Source organism: Cyprinodon tularosa, unplaced genomic scaffold (assembly GCF_016077235.1).
Source record: "Cyprinodon tularosa strain WSP-4 unplaced genomic scaffold, ASM1607723v1 ctg182, whole genome shotgun sequence".
NCBI lineage: Eukaryota > Metazoa > Chordata > Actinopteri > Cyprinodontiformes > Cyprinodontidae > Cyprinodon > Cyprinodon tularosa.
In genome coordinates this window covers 916,161-936,600 of record NW_024038624.1, presented here as the reverse complement: position 1 = coordinate 936,600, position 20,440 = coordinate 916,161, and the positions used below count along the sequence as shown (strand labels likewise).

Below are 20,440 nucleotides of genomic sequence, written 5' to 3'. Positions count from 1 at the left end.
TTAATTTTTAATGAGATATATATATATATATATGGGTTTTTTTTGGCAAAAGTTTTGTCTTTTTTTTTTTTTTTTTTATTGGAACTTTTAGCTTTTTGTGTTGTTATCATGCAAGTGGAGAATGGAAAAAGTAATATCATCTCTAAGAATCCGCCCAAACATAGCGGTAGCACATATTTGGGATTGGTTGGACTCATGTTAAATTAAAATGAAAAAAATTTTTATTGGTTGGTCTCTAATAGAGATGCAGAGAAACTGTTTGGCAGCAAATCTGTCAAAGATGCATCAAAAGCATGAGAAAGGAAACATTCTTTGACCTTTGAATGCATCCAGGAGCTCAATAAAAAGAAGCTTTTATTTAGCTTTTTTGTTATAACTGTAGGTTTTGTCTCCTTGGCTCATGTGTGGCATTTGTACAACTGCAGTTTTCTGAAACAATACAGAGTTTTAAATCTCCATTTATTGCCTTACGTCAATTTAAAACAATTCAAGCTTTAAAATAAGTAAAAAACTGCTAAAATTAAGTTTATTTTGCAGTAATTGGAAAATGTAGACGTGTTTGCTTTAAAACTAGCTAAGAATCGAAGCTCTATTAATGAACCTGGTAGCACGGCTGTACAGAATGCACACATGTGCAAGGAGCAATTTTAAGGAAACGACTGCAGTTTTGGCTAGGACATAAAATTCAACTGAGATAAAATCTGTGATATTGTTTATAAAGTCAACCTGGTTGAGTTTGAAAACCAGACTTTGCAACCCATTTTAAAAGTATCTTCAGTGTAGTTAAACAAACCAATAGTTTTCAAGTGGTTTTATGCTTTAATTGATGCATTTTTGCATATTCTTTTAGTTAAAAAAAAGGAATGAATTTTGTTGAATTGTATAATCGTTTTATTAAAATTACATTATATTAAGATATAGAAAATATCAGAATATCCGCTAATGAGTTATCTTTGTATTTGTGATGTTACAGCTAGTAGTTACAATAATATATTCTCATTTGATAAAATGTATAGTTAAAACTGGGAAGAAGTCCTTTTTGAGTTGTACTCCCTGTTCTCATTCAGCGGGCCATTTCCAAGGCTTCGAAGCGATGCTATCCTGGTATATTGTTGTAGTGGTGCTGGACTGGAGCTGTACGCTGCACTGACAAAAGCACATTCAGTTTGGGACAATGGGGAACTGGCAGCCCGGGTTGTGTTTATCACTCGCCTTTCACTCTCTTTAATGCTATGTCCTCATGTTTAATGTGTTTGTTGTCTCACTAGCTTTCTATGTTTCTCAGCCACTGGATAGATGATTAGTCACAAGAAAAGCTTTGCCTTGTGTTGCTTCATCCTTAAATACAGGATGTAGTTCTGTCATTTTAGCGAGCAGTCATCAGTGTAATCCGGGCTTTGATTTACTCATGCCCTTTGATTTGTGAGCAGAACTATTCCTGACAATATCTTGTAGGGCTTTGAAAAAATGCCATAGATTTGAAGAAAATATATAAGAAATGCATTTGGACATTTAAGAAGTTATAAGCAATTAGTTGCATTTAATGCATTGACACTACAGAGGCAATTTTGTTCCATTATTGTTGCAAGCAAAGAACACCGTTTGTAAATGGTAATTGGTATAAAATGCAATTAATCAAATAAACTTAAAGTTTTACATTGTATTTTTTACATACTTCTTTAAATAGAATCGATCAATTTTCAAAATTTTAAGACTCAAAACTCGTATTGGGAAGAAAAGCTACATAGTTTGAATCTGTTATGGAGACAGAGAGGTGTAAAAGGTCCATGAAATAAAAATTGTATCAAGGACTATTTAATATCAGGAAAAAAGGCAGCATGTTACAGTGTTAGTGAATGTGATAATGAAGATATGATTTATATTAAGAGTTTGGTGCATTGGGATGAATTTGATCTGTTGTGATGGATTGAAAATATAAATATAAAAGAAAAATTGTAGCATTGTTTTAAATTTTGTTTTGGCAATACTCCAAGTGGTGACGTTCAAGTGGCGATACCTCAAAACCGTAAAACACTTAAGAAATTGAGTATGACGAAACTGAAAGGACACTGGAGTGTCTAGAACACATTAGGATTTTAAGCTCATTCAACGTGTGACTCGGGCCATAGCAAGGAGAGTAGAGGCAGTTTTGGAGCAGAGGTTATGGCTGTCTCTGCTACCCGGCAGAACACCGGTTGTGGAGATTATGTAAAGAAGAAAACGACCGGGGGTCGGCAAGCCGCGGCACTGGAGCCGCTTGCGGCTTTTTAGCGTCCCCCTTGCGGCTCCCTGGGGCTTTTTCAAAAGTTTTTGAAAATCGATTTTTTTAATTTTTTTTTTAATTTTATTTTTTTTATAATATGGTGTGCAGGAGGTCAAAGAAAAATTATGTTTTCCAATGCTATAAACATTTGTATAATAAATAAATTTAAACAATAATTTGCGTCATAGCCATAGAGATCAGTGGTCATAACTTGCAACCAGCGCTGCGTGGTGCCAGGCAAACAAAGCTGCGGGTGTGTCTCAGACCATGGATCCCAAAGGGAAAAAAGGAAGATAGCTGATGAGAAAAGAGGATTCAAAGAATGGAGCGAATCATTTGTTTTCATTATCAATGCGGAAAGATTGCCTGTTTTTTTTTTTTTTTTGTTGTTGCTTTGTAATTAGAGGTTGTCAAAAAATAAAAAGGAAAATTTGGAAGGCATTTCCAGGAATGGCAAGCTAAATATGCACCTGATCACCAAGCTGGGAGTGAGAGAAAAAGTGCGATTGCAGAACTTCTGGATAATTTAGAGGAGCGCAAAGATAGATTTAATACTGCTGCTAGTTTTGTTGCAAGGATGGAAAACCGTCCACAAATCAAACAGGTAGCGCTCTGATGCAGTTATGTGAACTTTCTTCCATTTTTTCCCCAAATCCTAAAAATACAAATAACACCAAGGAACTCTGGTGACAGAGGATGTGGGATTTCAGGGTTAGAGAGCTCTGCTCTGATAGATGTCAGTACCTGCGGGTTCCTCATCACTTAATCAACTGCTCCCAACAGAAACACGTCCACCATAGAAAGATTCCTTTATTGTGTTTCTCGGTGAAGCGGCCCGCGATGGGAGCATTCACTGCTTGTCCATCACCTCATGCTGCTATGTGACATTTGCTCCAGGATAAACATTTAATCATGAATGCTTATTATATATTTAAGCCCACATAGTCCTTTTCTAAAGTGGGATAATACAGTTAGAGCCTGTGTTGCCATAAGAGGCATATATAAGACTTTTATATTTTTGCAGCTCCAGACAGATTTATTTTATTTATTTTTTTAATCCGATATGGCTCTTTGAGCAGTTTGGTTTGCCGAGCCCTGGTCTAGACAGACGACTTTTCTACCAGCGGGTATTATAAACTAATACTTGACAGGTGTTTTATGATTGGGACGAATTAATCTCTCATTAAACAAAAATTTTTCTACTTGAGTTGATTCTATATTTTCATTAAGCTGATATAAACAATAATTAAATAAACAAAATTATTGTTCAATTCAACTTATTTATATATTTAGCAGAATACTTTTTGCCCACGTAAGATCATTTCTGCTGAGATAAACAACATTCGTTACCAAATATGTAATAAAATCTTGAAATCAAAGTTCTTAAATATTTGGCTACATTGTTGCCCCTATAGTTTACCATTTAAACAACACATTGTTTAAATGCTAATGGATCCATTTGCATTGATACAAATGAAAACATTGTTCCAAATCGAAATCTTTAAAATTTGTCTTTATTTTGAAATTTAAAGAGCTTGAGACTATTGTAAACGGATCATCTGTTATAAGACTCATAGGGAATTAAATCCAATACTCTTTAAAGTGTCTGTATTAGAGATAGACCAATACATTGTCTGGCCAAATTTGGCTGATTAATTTGTGTGTTCAGCAGTCGGGAGCAAGAGAAGCACATGCATTGTTGCTATCTTTCTGCTTTGTTTGGTTTGTCAATAAATGTTTCTTTTTGTTTAAATTGATACTTGTGTATCAATTGTTTTCATTGTTTTATTTTTATTATGCAAATTGAGAAAAATTAAGCAATAGCGGCTTAAAGAAATATTAGCTGCTTTTTTAGCGATTGGTCACTGTCAAAATAATCTGTATCACCATCGGCCTTAAAGTCTGTATTGATCGACGCTAGATTTAGTTAAAATAACTGTAGGATTGTATAAAATGTTGGTTATTTTGACACTTAATTAAAACCAAAGTAATTATAAATGTCCTCATTCTGATAGGGACATCTTAATTAATCACATAACCACATTTTCTAATAGAAGTCTGTTATATCAAAGAGAATCACTGTAAATCATTGGTTGTTAAAGATGTTATGAAACACCCTTTCTACTGGTGTAAATCAACATATGATTGTGTGAAATGACCTGAAGAAAGCGGCCCTTTTTTACTTAAGACAAATCATGCATACATTAAAAAATATTCATAATACATTTTGATGGCTATAAAATAAAGCATTGTGTTTGTGTGATTTCTGATCTTTTGTTTGATGAAATTCCAGTATCAGCATTTCTTACTTTTATTGGGTAAGAATACAAAGAAGATTTCTTGCTTTCATCTTTTAACTCATGCATCTTTTCATATTTGATAGACAGTACTAACAGATAATTTTACAAAAGGCTGCAGTTTTGATTCTCATCATGTCAGTTCCCACAGGAGGACACACTACTTCTGATTTTTGGATATAGGTGTAATTAATCAGTTATCAGGGTTAATTTTATCTGGCACTGGTTTGAACTGTCAAAATTTAACGCTACAGGCTAGTTTTAATCAGTCATCCATTCATGGTGGTAAGGTTACACTGTAGCCAAAGCTGACAGAAGCAAGGCTGATGTACCGCAGCACCACCAAGCCCTTTGACCACCATCAGTAGACAATGGCGGCAAAGCGTCTTCACTCACATAACAACGTAGACACACAGCTCGGATTTGAACTTGCCACCCTTCAATTGCAGGACGGACTTTTGCAATGAGCTCACAAGGCTAGCAGAGCAAGTCCAACTTTTAGCAGCTGTCCCCAGGCGAAACGTGTGCTTCAAGTAGAGATTGTTTTTATTTAAGTCTTCTACTGATTAGTCTGGCATTAATCTAACCAATCCCCAATACATGCTGCTGAAATGCTTGGGCTGACTTTTTTTCCCCCACCACCTATAGATGAAAATGACACAATGATCAAAAAATGTTATACAGGTCTCAATTTAAGCAAAAAAAAAAGCACATTATTAACAACTCAAAGAAACAAATGGATAGTGATTGAAGGAAGCAGCAACCCAGGTGCTTCATGTGATCTCAAGGCATGGCTGCTGAACCCACTAATGGATCGGCCAACGCTGATACAAGAACAAAATGCTAATATAGGCTAAAGATATTGGCCGGCCGATGAATCGGTCTATATCTAGCTTGCACCTCCAGCCCAACCTTGGCTCTGTCAGTAACTTAGCTGTGTTACGCCAACATTCCTCATCATGTGTGCTGCTCCAACATTCTTCAAGAAAACGTGTCACAGATAGGTTTGAATTCAGGGAGAAACTCAGATGTTGATTTTAAAATCAACTCTTAACACTAGATTAAAACCAAATCTTTGGAGAACTCTCAAGCGTTTGAATTAGACTAAGCAAGTGTTGAGTCACCACTGTACTTTTAACATACAACACCAACAATAGAAATTTAACAGTTTTGAATTTGCCTGTGTCCTTATAATAGAAAGAATACATTTTTTATTTTTATTTTAAATGTCTGATGCCTAATAAAATGAATCATATTTGAGTTTGACTTTGAATTGTTAAAGATGTAGATAAATGTTAGATTGGGCCGATGATATCATAATATCACAGACTTGGAAATCAAATGGAATGAGATCAAACTTCATATCTCATCCAAAGAAATTAGAATAACATTGTATTGTGATTAAACAGCTCAGTTCCACCTCTGCTTTCCCAACATTTGTATCAACATATTTATAAATGTGTGATTCTCTCTGTAGCTGCAGTATCTCAAACACTGGAACATAATGTCTAATAGTTCCGTTAAAAAAAGGACCCCTCAGTGACATCATAATGCTAATGGTTAAATCTGACGTCCCAGTCATGAGTCATTACTGGCCAGCAGATGTGACAGAGGAGAGCAGTACAGTGTTGGCAGCAAACAGGAAATTGCTTCTGACACTAAGTGATCCATCATCTTGGAGTTCACCTAATCAGACCTAAAAACTAATATAGATAAACCACAGCGTCTGTCCTCTGCCAGACAACAGACTTCAAATTGCTCCAACAATTTCAGTCTGCTTTATCCTTATTCTCTGTCGCATCTGCCCTATGAATATTACGGCAAAGCCAGTATAAAAAGTTTATTTTTTAAATTGATTGAGACCTTTAAAGGTGCAGTAAACTGAGTAACTTGCAAATCAAAAAGTCCAGGAAAGCAAATAAAGAAATACTGGATATGCCATACCAGTAAAAAGTTAGAAATACTGCGTTTTGTATATACATTGATCGTTGATGTGCCCAGTCTGAGTTTTTAAAATGGAAGAATCAAAAGACGACTGATGTTCAGATTTTTGTGATCAGTCTTTTCCCCCTGCATTCACAAAAAAAAAAAAATGTTCATATGGATTGTTGAACAGGATTTTCGATAATTTGCTTGTTGTGTCATCTGACGGTTTTCATATTTTAATCACGATTAATCCATAATATTGTTTCAGCATTATTTTTTTAATCTAAATAATTTTTTAATGTTTAATTTAGTAGTGTGCTTCCTGTATCCTGCAATTGGGAACATCAGGATTTAATAATAAAGATGAATCTATCTTTACACAACAGTACTACATTGTACTTATTTCTATTTTTCTGAAAATTAAATTTAAAATTTATAGCCAAAAGGGATGGAAATGATTAACCAATGAATTAATCTAAAGTTGACTGATCTTATCAATTTTCTTATAATTAACTGATAAGTTGTAATTGTCTTAAAAACCTGAGTTGTTGCTTGTAAGAAGATACTTTATTTCAAATATGCTGAATAAAGAAAATAGTAAAATGTTATATTCTAACAAATTAATGTGCCAGCTATATTAAATACTGACTAAATGGGGAAAAAAATGTTTTCTTACACATTATTAAACTAGACATCAGGGTTCTAGCCAGCATTTTCATTGATAGGGGGTTACTATCATCAAATTTGTCCTTGCCAAAATAAAACCTCTATGCTACTTTTTTTTTTTTTTTTTTTTAATGGAGCCTAGGTGGAAGTTCAATTTAAGGAACTCATTACTCACACCCTCCAACACAGGCCAATCCGCTTTGAACCACACCTACACTAAAGCCAATCAGCATCCAGAGTTCATCTTAAAAGAGTCTTCAAATCCATCAATCAGTCTGCTACCAAAGCGCAGGCAGTGGTTGTGCTATGTCAGACTTGCCTTGACTTCTGCGTGAAGTTTCTTCCTTAAGGGCAGTTTTTCCTCTACACTGTCACTTCAATCAATTGTGTAAATATCGTTAAGCAGAGACTGCAGTTGCTTACAGGCCCACAACCTCTTAGGGGGCACGTCACTGACACCTGGTAGGCCCTCTACACAATTTTAGAGTAGGAATTGTCTTTGCAGATGTAATGGTGTGAAAAATTCCTCTTAAGTCCACCCGATACTGAACAGACTGACCGCGCCAGACCGTATTTATACCTCAATACATGCCAGATTTCAACAAGATGGTGAGCCGTTTAAACATGATACCGATAGCAAGGCAGACAGTGCTACTATGTTTAGTAACTGTGTATAGTTCATTAGACAGTTGGTAAAAAATACACTCATAATGTTTCAAATCACAATAAAGATCTTAAAAAAATTGTGTATTTGAGTATTTTATTTTTTACAGTACGACTTGGAATTATGGGTAACTCAGAGCGTAGATTAAAATCATTACCGTTCGGTACAATGTGTTAGCGATGATTGATTCCAAAAAGTGGTACTTAAGCATGGTTCTAGTCACTATTTTTGCGTGTGTGATCATATGCTACTGACAATTGCATAATTGTATCTTCTTGGCCGATTGATGGAACTGTCGCCGTATCCTGAACCTTTATCACGTGTTGTACTTCATATGGGGCCCACCCAGATAATGCTGCCTACGGGCCTATTGTTGTCTCGTTACGCCATTGACTTCAATCTTACTTATCATGGATAGTTTCCATCTTCCATCTTCAAGTCCCCTAGTAAAGCATTAGTATCAGCTCATGCAGTCCTCTGGATCTCTCCATACAGCAGTAATGGACTGACCAAAGGCATCTATCTCTACTCCACCATCAGTTTCAGGCCTGGGGGGAAATATCCCTGTTCTGTACTCCTGTTCATGCATAACAAAGTAAAATTCAATGCTAATGGTTCCTGTCGAGGTCTGAATGCCAAAAAAAGGAATTGTCAATAAAATTCTTCCAATTGTCTTTTCTTTCTGTGTGAGCTTTTCAGGTTAAAATGAGAGTAGCAAGACTTTGACTGACATTTGGGCTCCCTCGCTCTGTCCAGCTTATTTCAGCACAAACACTGGTTACACTGAAAGTGGTTAGAATTCCACTGAAATTAGGCCAATACACTGACTGTTGGTCTAATAGCTACAGAAACCTTTTTTGAACACATTTATCTCCAAATTTATTTCCGAATAAATGCCAGAAAAGCCCTATGAAAATGTAAACCCTTCAGACTCTGTCATTGACTCGCCATGAGAGCTTTATTTATTTTTATTTTACCTTTATTTTACTAGGAAGTCCCTTGAGTTAAAATCTCTTTTTCGAGGGAGAGCTTGTGGGCAGGTGAAGACATGAGCTGCCACCCTGTCAGCAGACAGAGAGCCAGCTTTGAAAGCAGGGGTGAAGTGACCAGATTCAGAAGAATTCCCAAACGGCCGGTCTGTTGAGCCGAACTGACTGATGATCAGTGTTGTTTTTTTAGCCAATGAAATGCAGTGTTGCTTTGCCAGTGCATTGCTTACCACTGTTGCAGGTGGTTCAGTCTGACAATTTGCAAATTGAGGGGAGATATGAACATCGCCCTTATCATATATAAAAGATTGAAAGACCAAGGAGTGGGCTTAATTAACAAGGAGGCAATTTTGTAAGATAAAATCTATTAATGCATAAAAGCCAAAGCTTCCTCATTGAATCTGCTTATTGCGGGGTTGTCGTTTTCTATCATGTCAGTAGAGAAATTGATGCTGCTCCGCTGTGCAGCGCTACTAAATGTCTGCTATTTGGGTGATCATTTAAAGAGTTTTAGCTTTTATATTTACAAACAGAACCATATAAAGTCCATTGTGCATCATTGTTGCCATTAAACGGTGTAAATAATCCTGGTCTGGACTCTGGATCTATTCAGGTTTCTGCTCTGTCATTACTTTAGGGAGACTCTACTTAGAAATGAATAATGGCTCTAGTGGAAAAAATTCCTTCTAAGCGGCCCTTATAAATTAATCTGATTTAACAAATTTAAGTCTAATAAACCGTTAACCCCTAGAACCCTACGGACCCACCGGTGGGTCCAGCTGCTACGTGACCTCGTAATTTTAACAAACCCCCAGTATTGATGTAAAAAACACATTTGGCACAGTTTGGTGACATTTATGGATAAATGTGCCAAAATGGCCTCTCCGCCTAAGAAATTTCTCACTAATACCATTCTAAAATAAATATGATTCATCTGATTGAGTCCAAATTTGGTATATTTTTACACAACATTTAGATTTAAAAGTCTGTACTACTTTTTTGTGCTTTTAGATAATATTTTGGTAGTGTTTTGCAATGTTTATTTCAAAGAAAATTTTGGCGAGGTTCAAAAAATGCAAAATATTTTGTATTTTGTCCCTAATATTTCAGGCAGGGTCAAAGCTACAATGGTGCTGACACCAGAAAACCATTCTATGACATCTTACCTTTACAGACGCACCAAAAGTTTCTTCTTAAATCTAATAGCTGTGAGGCTATAAGTTATTTACTTTTGTGTGTTTTTGTCAGGCAGAAATTTATTTATACCCCCTTAGGGTGTAAGTGGTTAATGACCTTGTAATTTAAATATACATCCCTACGGATTATTTTTCCTGATGGTGACCATTGGATGCTTTCCTTACTTGTGGAGGTTATTAGTGACTTATCTGCTACAAATCTAGAAAATGAGCGGTCTATAACCATGATGGCATAGTTATTGTATAGATAAATCCTGTTAGTGTTTATATGCAATTTAAGTTCTAGGTTTGACTTTTCTCTAAGCCATAAAGATCAGGTTCTGCAGAAGTAAAAATTTGAAATATACCATTTGGTCTGTAGTGAATGTAATCTATAATAAAGGAGACCTGCTCTCTGAACTGAATGGCTGAAATTAAATTACTTTTTAGTGATTTTTGAAATGTATTGAGTTTTCCCTGTCGAGTTAATTACAGTGCTTTTTGGCTTATTTCTTCTATCCTTATTGCCTCAGTGCTTCCTTTATTTCTCCTCTTCTTTTCCATTCAGTTTCTCCTCTCAACTGCACAACCTGTGCTTGTGACAAATGTGCCGTTCGAAGGTTTATTCCACCCTTTGCTGTGTCACTACATTTAGCCTGGTTCCATTTTTAGCTTGCTTGGTTTATCTGCTGTATTGAGCACCGATGAGAGGAGAAAAATAGGGTAAAAATCCACTACGACCTCTTTTATTTTCTGTCACCCACTTAGAACAGGAAAGCAGGTGTAGGTTGTTAGGAGGGGGCAGGATTATACTGGTCACCATTCCCACATAGAACATCTGCCAGCTAGCCTAAGAAAAGGAAGGTAAGACAACAGAGCTTTGGGTCAGTGAAGTAGATGTATAGTTTGTTTTCTGTTGGAAATGCATGGTTTGTGGGTAGTGGTCGTTAGTGTGAGACTTTCTTTCACTCCCTTCCATCTGCTTTTTTAGAGTCCCAATTTTTCTTGGCTACCATCTGTGTGTTGTCAGACACATAGTGAGGCAGAGGAGGAGGTCTGTTTGTCTTTGTCCATAAGGCTGGTTTGCTCCTTGGTCTCTGTGCCTGTTAAAGATTATACTCCTCAGCTGAAACGGTGTGTTTAACTGCTGCTACGGTGTCCTCTTTCACCCTCTGTCCGACTCTTTGACCTGTCATACACAACAATAACGGTTGATCAGGGGCATAGGCTAGTAGAGAAATGCGATCAGGAGATTTAGATGAAAGCTGCAATTTCTTTTTGTTTTTTTTGCTTTGCATTTGCAAATTTCCCTAAAATTAAAGTTTTTCATTTTATATACAGTACAGTGTATATGCTGATCAAAGAAAAGAGAGAATGGAAAAAAGATAAAATTTCCAGACTTTATTTTATTATCTTACAGTAAAAGCCTGATTTTTTTTTTTTTTTTTTTTTGCTTAAACTAGTACATTTAATGCAAAAGAAGTTCAAAGCAAGAACCTCATTTTTATGCGTATGAGAATAGAAAAATAGAATTAGAATGGTACTTAACATAATCAGCGGGTTTAGTTTTTATTTATTTATTGGGTTTTTTTTGCGGTTGTGATCAGTGTTAAGACCAGTATACTTCTGCTATATCTATATCTACTTGATATTTGCATTAGTAAAACTTAAGGTAATTCAATCCAAATTTAAAAAATCTTAGATTTTAATGTGGGATTGATTCGACCAAAAAAAGAACCCCAAAAAAAAAAAAAAAAAGCATCTCATCATAAGTTTTATGATTTATTGAACATGCAGAATATGTATTAAACTAGTTTCCATTTATTTAGTTCCTAAAATCAATTAAAGGTTTTTAAACAATATTTTTTCCGTCTTCCTTTATCGTTTCCTATTGTGAAAAAAATGAAAGTAGCTCTGGTCCTTAACAAATTTTCAGAATTAGCTCTGAAGTTAGAAATCCTCTCGACTTGCTGCTTACTTTTGTTCACTTGATTTACTAAAACATATTCTTTATAAGCTCCGCTGTAGCTTGTTTATTAAAACTTGACACTGTCAGAATAGGGACAATTTCTTTGGCCTGTTTCCTTGTAGGTTTCTTGGCCTTTAGTTTAGTGCTGTGATGTAAATGTTGACATGTGGTCACTTTGCTAATGAAGTAATGCTGCACATTTTCTAGTTATTTCAGACCAATGCACCAACATGTGATTCCTTAAGCAACAGAAAACAAGGTCCATGGTGTTCAAGGACTGAAAGTCTGCAACCAAGTATAAATATGGGTCCCTGCACAGGGATGCATGCACAGCCACTTCTACGCAAGGCTTTTTGAGTTGGTGTTCTGTTGGGGAAGAATAAAACAATCAGAACCCACATTTTGTCTGTGTACAATTTAAACATTCTTTCAACTCACAACAGACATGACTGCGAAAGGAGCTGTTAAAAAAGATGGATGGAAAAACCAGGTTGTACTGAAGGATAACATAAACATAAGTTCCTAGTCTCTGATACACAGTATATTTATTGACAAGGTTTGGATTCGATTGCATCATGTCTAGCTCAGAAATAATGGATGGATATAACCTTATTTTGGCAATCTCTTTTGGTTCCATATTTCTCTATAGTCCTGGTTTGTCCATATTTTTTATGTCATCTGGAAGAGGTTCTGGAGAGCCTCCAGTCCCTCTGCTGAGTTAATTAAAAAGGTGTGGGCCGTATCAGATTGGTGTGTGTTGCGCTGAAGGTGTTGCAGAGTTGTAGTGAAAGGAGCCCCTCCTACCTTAAACTGTATATATATTTATAATATATTATCTGCTTTGTATTTATGAACAGCCCAGTTTGCCTTTTCCTCTCTTCTTATCGCCTTCACTAAAGTAACTCCCCACCTAAATTAGCACCCTCCATCCTTTGACTTACTTCTTTTAAGTCCTTTGTTAAAGTCCTCTCCTCTGTCTCTGGGGCTCCCTGCCTACACTAATAGCGTCTCAGGAGTTGTTATGAAGAGAAGCATTTCACAGAGCTCATTTTTGTTCAATACTGCCGGTAAATTGTTATTGCAGGTTGTAAATTTACAGAGACTATAAATAAACCTTTTTCAGAATAATAAAGAAATTGAAAAATAATTTGTCTTGTTTATTTCTTCAGGTAGCTGAAAAAATTAATGTTAGACTGGAAGGAAATGAAAACGTCAATCTTTGCTGAATCTCACCTTCTTTTTTCCCTCTTCTTTTCACAGGTTGCCGACCGCCTTTAAGTCACAATGGCTGTTTTTCAGAACAACTTCTGGGTGAGTCTCCAGAAAATAATATTTAAAGGTGTAATTGCTATATGGTTGAAACAGGTATTTTGATTCATCATTATTGATTATTAAAATATTCAACTGATTTAGTAATTTATTAATCATAAAATGGTTATGCAGATATTTAAACGGGCCATTTTCTGAGGGAAATGGTGTAGTAACTTAGATGAATATGTACAAAATACACATGCCTTTTGCTTTTAGGATGGAAAAATTATCTGTAAATATGCTTTATCTAGAACTCCTCTCTCTAAACTCTATCATAGAGAATATTCATTTAGCAAAATTATAGGTAGGTAAGGCCCTATAATAATCAACATTGTGTTTGCTCTGAATCAAAGGCAAGCTGTCGTCTACACGTAATAATACACAATACAGTGCTGACAATGCAATTCATGTTATTACAGTATTGTGGGGGACCTGAGTAAGAAAGCACAAGGAGTCACAAGGTGGGATTTGAAAAAAAAATTGTTTTTATTTTACCCAAAAAAGTTACATTTTCACAAATGCTGAGCTGATAAGAGGTTAAAGAAACACAATTCTACAAAAAGGATGAACAAACTAACTGACTGCACAACTGATCCAAAGAATTAATGACACACCAGAATATATATACATACACTGATAATATTATTATAAAGCTATTAGGGGAACAAAACAATGCAGCGTTCTACAATGAACAACACAATACAGTGAAGTTTGTTATACTAAAATACAACAAAGAAGGAAATCAAAGCACATTAAACGTCAAACACAATTCATACGTTGAACATAGAAAAAGCATTAAAGTGAATAAAAAATTCCCCCTCTCCTGAAGCTGCTGGTGCAGTCCAGGTAGCTCTTGTTCAGGTGCATCAATCCCTGGCTGCCATCTTTGTGAGGGCAAATAATATTTAATAATGATGCATCTAATATGATAATTTAGTGAATAGAATAGAACAATGAACTAAATGTGCGTGCTTACAAATAGGAGAAATTATTTTAACCAACCAAATGCAAATTAAGATGAATCATTGTAACTGGATGAATAAACAAATCAAAATGCATAAGAATGACCCACTCTTAGGTGTCGCCATGGTTTTGGTAATCATATGTTCACAATGTAAATGTAGATATAGTTTCTAGCAGATAATATTAAAGTTGATTTATGGATGGTTGCACCTGAAGTCTTCTTTTTTCTTCCTATATTCTAGGAACAGTGAGGGGTGGTTTCATTAGACATGTAGGATGGATACAGGCTCCTGCCTGTCCCTTTTCAGTCATTTTCCTATTGATGCTTTATGTCTTGTTTTCTGTTATGGTGACAAATTATTTGATTTACTAAATTAAATTAATTTAATTCAAACTAGAATTAAATGGAAAAAGCAGAGAAAATTTGAAACCTGTTTAAGGAATCTGACCACGATTCCTTGTTATCCTTGAATTTTTAAAACCGACCAACCAGTTTACTAATTTGTAGCATAATGATCAGCTTTCAGAGTTTTCATGGCAACTTAAGTAGATCATTAGTTAGGATTCAGCTGCATGGATCTTCTGTTATTCATCGTTCTTTCATGAGGAAACTCTAGGCAGCCTGTTCAGACCTTGTATCACCTCCATAACTTGGCTCCAGTGAGTCCAAATTGAACAAAAGAGTTGCTGTTTCTTTCACTGTCTGAAGTTGTATAAAATGTAGGACTGAGACTTTTTTGACCTTTCTTCTTTGATCTGATCCGGTTGAAATTCCTCATCTGTTACAGGCTCATTCTTTTCACTTTGTCTGCCTCCTTTTTTAATACGTTCTGACATTTTCTATTTTGTTCTGTCCTTGCACACCTAACAAATCTATTTCAGTTGTGTCCTACTTCCCTTTTTTGCTCATCTTTCCATACTTGGAAAAAATGGTGCATTTAAAATAAAGCTGGCCAAAAAAAAGAAACATGAGATAAATTAATCGAGAAATAGAAAAGGTAGAGGTAGGCTTTAAATCTGGTGCTTTTCAAACAGCTTTTTGAAGTGTTGCATCAGAAAAGCTTGATAGAAACAGCAAAATTCAAATAAGCTCCCTTAAATCTGTGAAAAAGGGTTGGTGTGCAATACAGGAGATGGAAACACCTTTTCTTTCATATCAGCTCTGACAGAGCAAACTTTTACTCACATGACTGATCAGGATGGCGATACGCTTTTCAGTGCTTCTTAATTTGCTTCAAACCAAATGGAAACACCATGAATTTGCATTTTTCTTTTCTAACTTTAAAACCTAACCAGCAGTAGCCGAGGTTGCTAGTTTAAAAGTTGTTTTACAAGATAGAGAAGAGTTACAAACTAGTGTGAACTTTTTTGAAAATGGTTGTGCTCAAAACATATTTACATTTTTAAATAATAGTGCACATAAGATTTTTACAAAATTGTCTCTATTTAACCCTAAAGTTATATGTTTTTTACTGTATTACTTTATTTTAAAGTGGTGTTTATTTTAAAGTTGCTATTGATGTGCTAGAATGGATTTAACCCATCACACCTGTAATGCTCTCCACAATTATGATGCTCACAAACAGAAATATGAGGGTCGCCTCCTCACTGAAGCTAGTTTTAAATTGCCGTCCATGGAATAAGAGGGAGTCGGCCATGAAAGGATGCCCTGCTTCAAAATTTATATATTTTCCAGCTTGATTGAAATGTACAGCCACCCTAAAAGATGAGGATAATGCCATATGGATGAATCAAACCCAGCTTATTTTTATTGCACCAATTAACAACAGATGTCAGCTCAATGCACTTTAAAGAGTCTGTTAAATTGAATCATCCAGTCGATTGAAACCCAGATGATTGCACCCAGTCTTTGACTTTAAAGGGTTCTCTCCTCCTGGATGAGCATTTGGCGACAGGAATTTCTTTGCATTTTGCCATTGATTCTGCAACAATCCCTCACACCAAGCATGCATGCGGTGACAGTGGAGAGAAAAATACCTCCCGTTTAACAGGAAGAAAGCTCCAGGAGAGTGAAATGAATGGAAAAAATAGAGCTCACTAACAACACAACTGGAAGATCTGACTTTTATCCTAAACATAAATCAAACCTGGCTTTTAAGAGGAGAAAGCGGACAGATTATAAGCAGCTTGGATGATCTAACATAAAATATTGTTCCAAGAAAACCTACGAATTTGGCTAAACTACTAGAGAAATAAGTAAAATAAACATCCAGTCAAGGGCTTGTTGGTGACTAAAAGTATTTGATCTTTTTTTGCAAAATTTTCATATGAGTTATTGGGCTTGTCTTTCATTTAAACCTTTTTATATGTGCGAATATTGATGTCTTTTTTTAAGTGGAAATATATTAAAAATAATCCTTTTACAGTTACTTATTATGCATCCAGTTAACGATTTATCTGTGCCACAGAAATTAAAACACTTTCTCACATTTGACTTGGACAGATTATGAAACGTTATTAAAATTAATGTATAAAAAACACCGGTGCAGCTATAAAGCAAAGCCCCATTTACTGAGTCTGTGTAGTATCTTAAACCGGAGCAGATAGAGAATTTTAAGAGGCCTATATTAAAAACATAATGGAGACTACATTTAGGAAAATAAAAATGCACTAATAAATGCTGTGGGAAGGTTTATATGCTGACTGAGACAGGGAGAGGTGATTCCTGTGGAGTTTGTCGAAGTCTTTTTTCTTTTTTTTTTCATAAAGAGGGGAAAGCTTTGCTTACCTGCATTATCCGTTTCTAATTTTTTTGTTTTTTTGGGGCTCAAGGAGGATCCCTATTTCACTTTATCTGTTTTTTCTCCTCATGAAGTTTTTTTTTTTTTTTTTTTAAGATTAGTAAACCCCGCTTTCTGTCCCTTGTAGTTTTTGTGGGGATCACTACTTTATCCGTTTTTTGTCCTCCTGAATTCCTGTCATGATTAAATAATTTTTTTAAAATGTCTCATTTATTGTTTTTGCATTAGTCTGTCCCGCTTGCTTAATACGTTATGTGCGGCTCCAAAATTCACTCTATCCCTATGCGATTAACAGATTTTATTCTGTATTTTCACCCAAAGTGGATGTGTCTTACTTTGTAACAGCGTCTCTCTTCCTTTCAGACCAATGAAAAAGCTGCTAAATTGCTGCATATTCAGACTAAAATAGACCTGGGGTCTATCTCAGTGCAAGCCCCCTTGTAGAAAAATCGTGTCCGGTGTGACTTTTCCCCATTGACTCTCAATGAGCGCTAAATGCCACGACTTCGTCTGACACAATTTTCTGTTGGATAATATGCAAAATGCAAAGAGTTTCTTATGTGAGATCATCTAACTGATGCTTCAAATTTTACTGTTCAGCATCAAAAGTCTTCAAAATATGAATAAACATGAAAGCAGAGAACTTAAGCTGTACTGTTGATGTATATTCATTTTAAAACCTTGTATACAGATGCCAACAAGACATGACATGTTGCTAAAAAGTAACTTCTGCATTAGTTTATTCTAAAGCTTATATAACTGTATTTGTTTTGTAAAAGCCTGCATGTTTAACAGTAGGAAAGAAAATCCCACCCAGGCTGCTTTCAGATCTAAAAAGCTGTGTAAGACAAACCAGCCCTTTAGCTAATTAGCCAACGGTGCCGCTTGGGAAGGAGCATCTCACACAGCCTTGTCTTGTTTGGCTCAAGAACATTCACAGCCGGTCACAAAGCCTCTTCATAGAGCTCTGTCTTTTCCCAGTAACTACATAAGAACTGTGCTCACAGGGGGGCTGCAGCTATAATTAAATGCATCCTTAGCAAATTAAGGCGCTGCTTCGTTCTAGAAACTTTTGTGACGCTCAATTATCCACGGTTTCCTGACAGCAGGATTTCCACCTGAAACAAACCAGAAAGTCATTTTTCAATATTTAATTCCAATATTTTTTGGGGTGTTTAAAGTCGATCTAATGAGATACCTGTGAAAGCGACAAACTGGGTTTAGATCCTAAAGATAAAACAACACAGCAAGGCCCCTCCCCCACATATTACTACAAACCTCTTGTCAGTTACTAAGAGAAGGAGGCTACTTCGATTTTTTATCGTAAGGAAAATAAAGTATAACTGACTACTGCAGCAGATAACCTGACTAAATAAGCACCTATTATCTGCTTTTTATAAAAAAAAAATTTTAACTTCATAATAACCAATGCAACAGGGCTGAAAAAACCCCACTGCACAATAAGTTATATTAAGATGTTTTCAAAGTAAAAAAAAAAAGCAAATTGTATTAATCAAACTTAATTTTAGCCACTAAGCTAGGTCTAATTGTCCTTAAATTAGGTAGCTTCGTTTGTGAGTATTTAAGCTTACTAAAGAAAGTAATCACAAGAACTAAACGTAGGAAGCATGTTGGTGAGGTGTAGTGAAATTAAAATATCAGTTGAGGTTTTTGGTTAATTTTAAACCTCTCTCACTCCCCTGTTGAGGACCTAGAAGCTACACCAACGTAGCATCTTCAGACCACCTGCATTACATTAACGCACAGTCTACAGTGTATATAGTATAGCTATATTGTATATAGTATATGTACGGTATTATATAGCTATAGATTCTGTATATACGTATATCTAACATGTCTGCCCTTTCAAAACCAAGTCAAATTCTTTGGAAGTGCAATCCTACTTAGCAATAAACTGGATTCTGATTTTGATTCTGATTTAGATGCCTGCAGCCATCTTCATGTAAGCCTTTGATGTTGAGTATTTAGACCATTTAACAAACTGGCCATCTGTGATGCTGAGCTGCAGCTATCTGCCCCTGATGTTACCGACCTGTCTCTGCTGTGGAAGCGCTCATTCAGCTCAACCTGCCCACTAAGCAGAACAGCTCTGCACGAGTCAGCAAACCTGTGAGCCACACTGGCACACACGTTAACTGGCTTCACTTTTTATGTTGATGTCTGAGCTAAAGCTTAAAGCTGGCTATTTTCCAAAGAAGCCTACATACAGTTGAGGCCAAAATGATTCAAACATTCTAAAGATTTGCATTGAATTTGCACACCATAAATGTTGTGTAATTCTGGATTGCTTTCATTATTACCAAAAGCCATTACTCTTATTTTATTTAGCTTTAGTAATGATTGATTTGTTTTCATTTATTTATCATTTCCATATAGTTGTGGAAAACCTCACAAAATCTGCTGCAAGTGGTGCAGAGCAGCTGAATAATAGGCTATTGGGGGTTTGTCTGCCATCTAGGGGCTGGAGGGTTCAAGAGTTATGTTGTTACACCCCAAATTTTATGAAAAAACAAAAAAAGCTTTTAAAGCTTTTCTATATTTTACTGTCAGCCGTTAGTAAGAGTCTAGCAAAGGGGACCACTGATGCGACGACAGTATTCGTTTGTTTAAATTGCTTTTGTTTAAGTTGCACCTTGAAAAAAGGCCTTGTGGTGCAGAGTTTAGAACAGCGAAGGTTTCTTCTATATTTAATAAGTTGCACTCTGGCATTAGCCTTTAAATGTCTGTAATTAGAATGTAGAGTTTAAAATGACCCAAACTATTATATACACAAAACTCATACTTTCCTAAAAGAAAACAGCTGTAGTTTCTTTTTTGTTGTCCAGGGTGGTATAGTACTTCTGTTTGTTTCTAAAACAGGCTAAATTAAAGTATTTACATGGATGAAAATGATCCTCCTCTGATAATGGCCTGGCCCACAGCGGAACTTTTCATGTAAAGCCTGGTATGTAATTCACAGGTCGTTTTAAACGCTAGTAAAAATGCAATGACAAAGACATGAATGTTCAGCAGTAGCTACCCCATTTGTAGAGATAATTATTGGGATCCTCTCTCAGTGCTTGACTGTTTTAATGAGCATTTCAACTGCTGGAATGGAACAGCTATCTATAGCAGCAAATTGTTATGCTACTGAAGAGCAACCGTGTGTGCTTTGCATTGTCAAATAGATAGATGCTCTCATTTGCAAATTTAGAGAAATGAAAGAACCTTGTAGTTTAGAAGATATATTCCTTGTTTTTATGACTCCAGGGCTATATAAACCTAAAATACAAACCAAACAAAAGTTTTGTGACATAACAAATCATTAGGAAACAATTTATCCTTCCAGTTAAATGGTGTAAACTTACTATTTGGTGCTAAGAATCCAATATTTTGTTCTTTCTGTTTGCATCTGTTGTGCTTTGAGATCAGAGATGGTCTGATCTGATTTCTTT

At 35.7% G+C, this 20,440-nt stretch overlaps 1 protein-coding gene across 1 annotated transcript in view; it reads left to right on the top strand.

The window, feature by feature from the left end:
• The window catches only part of fcho1 (FCH and mu domain containing endocytic adaptor 1), an 80,239-nt gene that overhangs the window by 14,025 nt on the left and 45,774 nt on the right, over positions 1-20,440 (top strand). The window contains exon 2 of the mRNA XM_038282379.1: positions 13,210-13,260. Coding sequence (XP_038138307.1) covers positions 13,234-13,260 — 27 coding nt within the window. The 5' untranslated portion in view covers positions 13,210-13,233. The remainder of the gene's footprint in view (positions 1-13,209; positions 13,261-20,440) is intronic.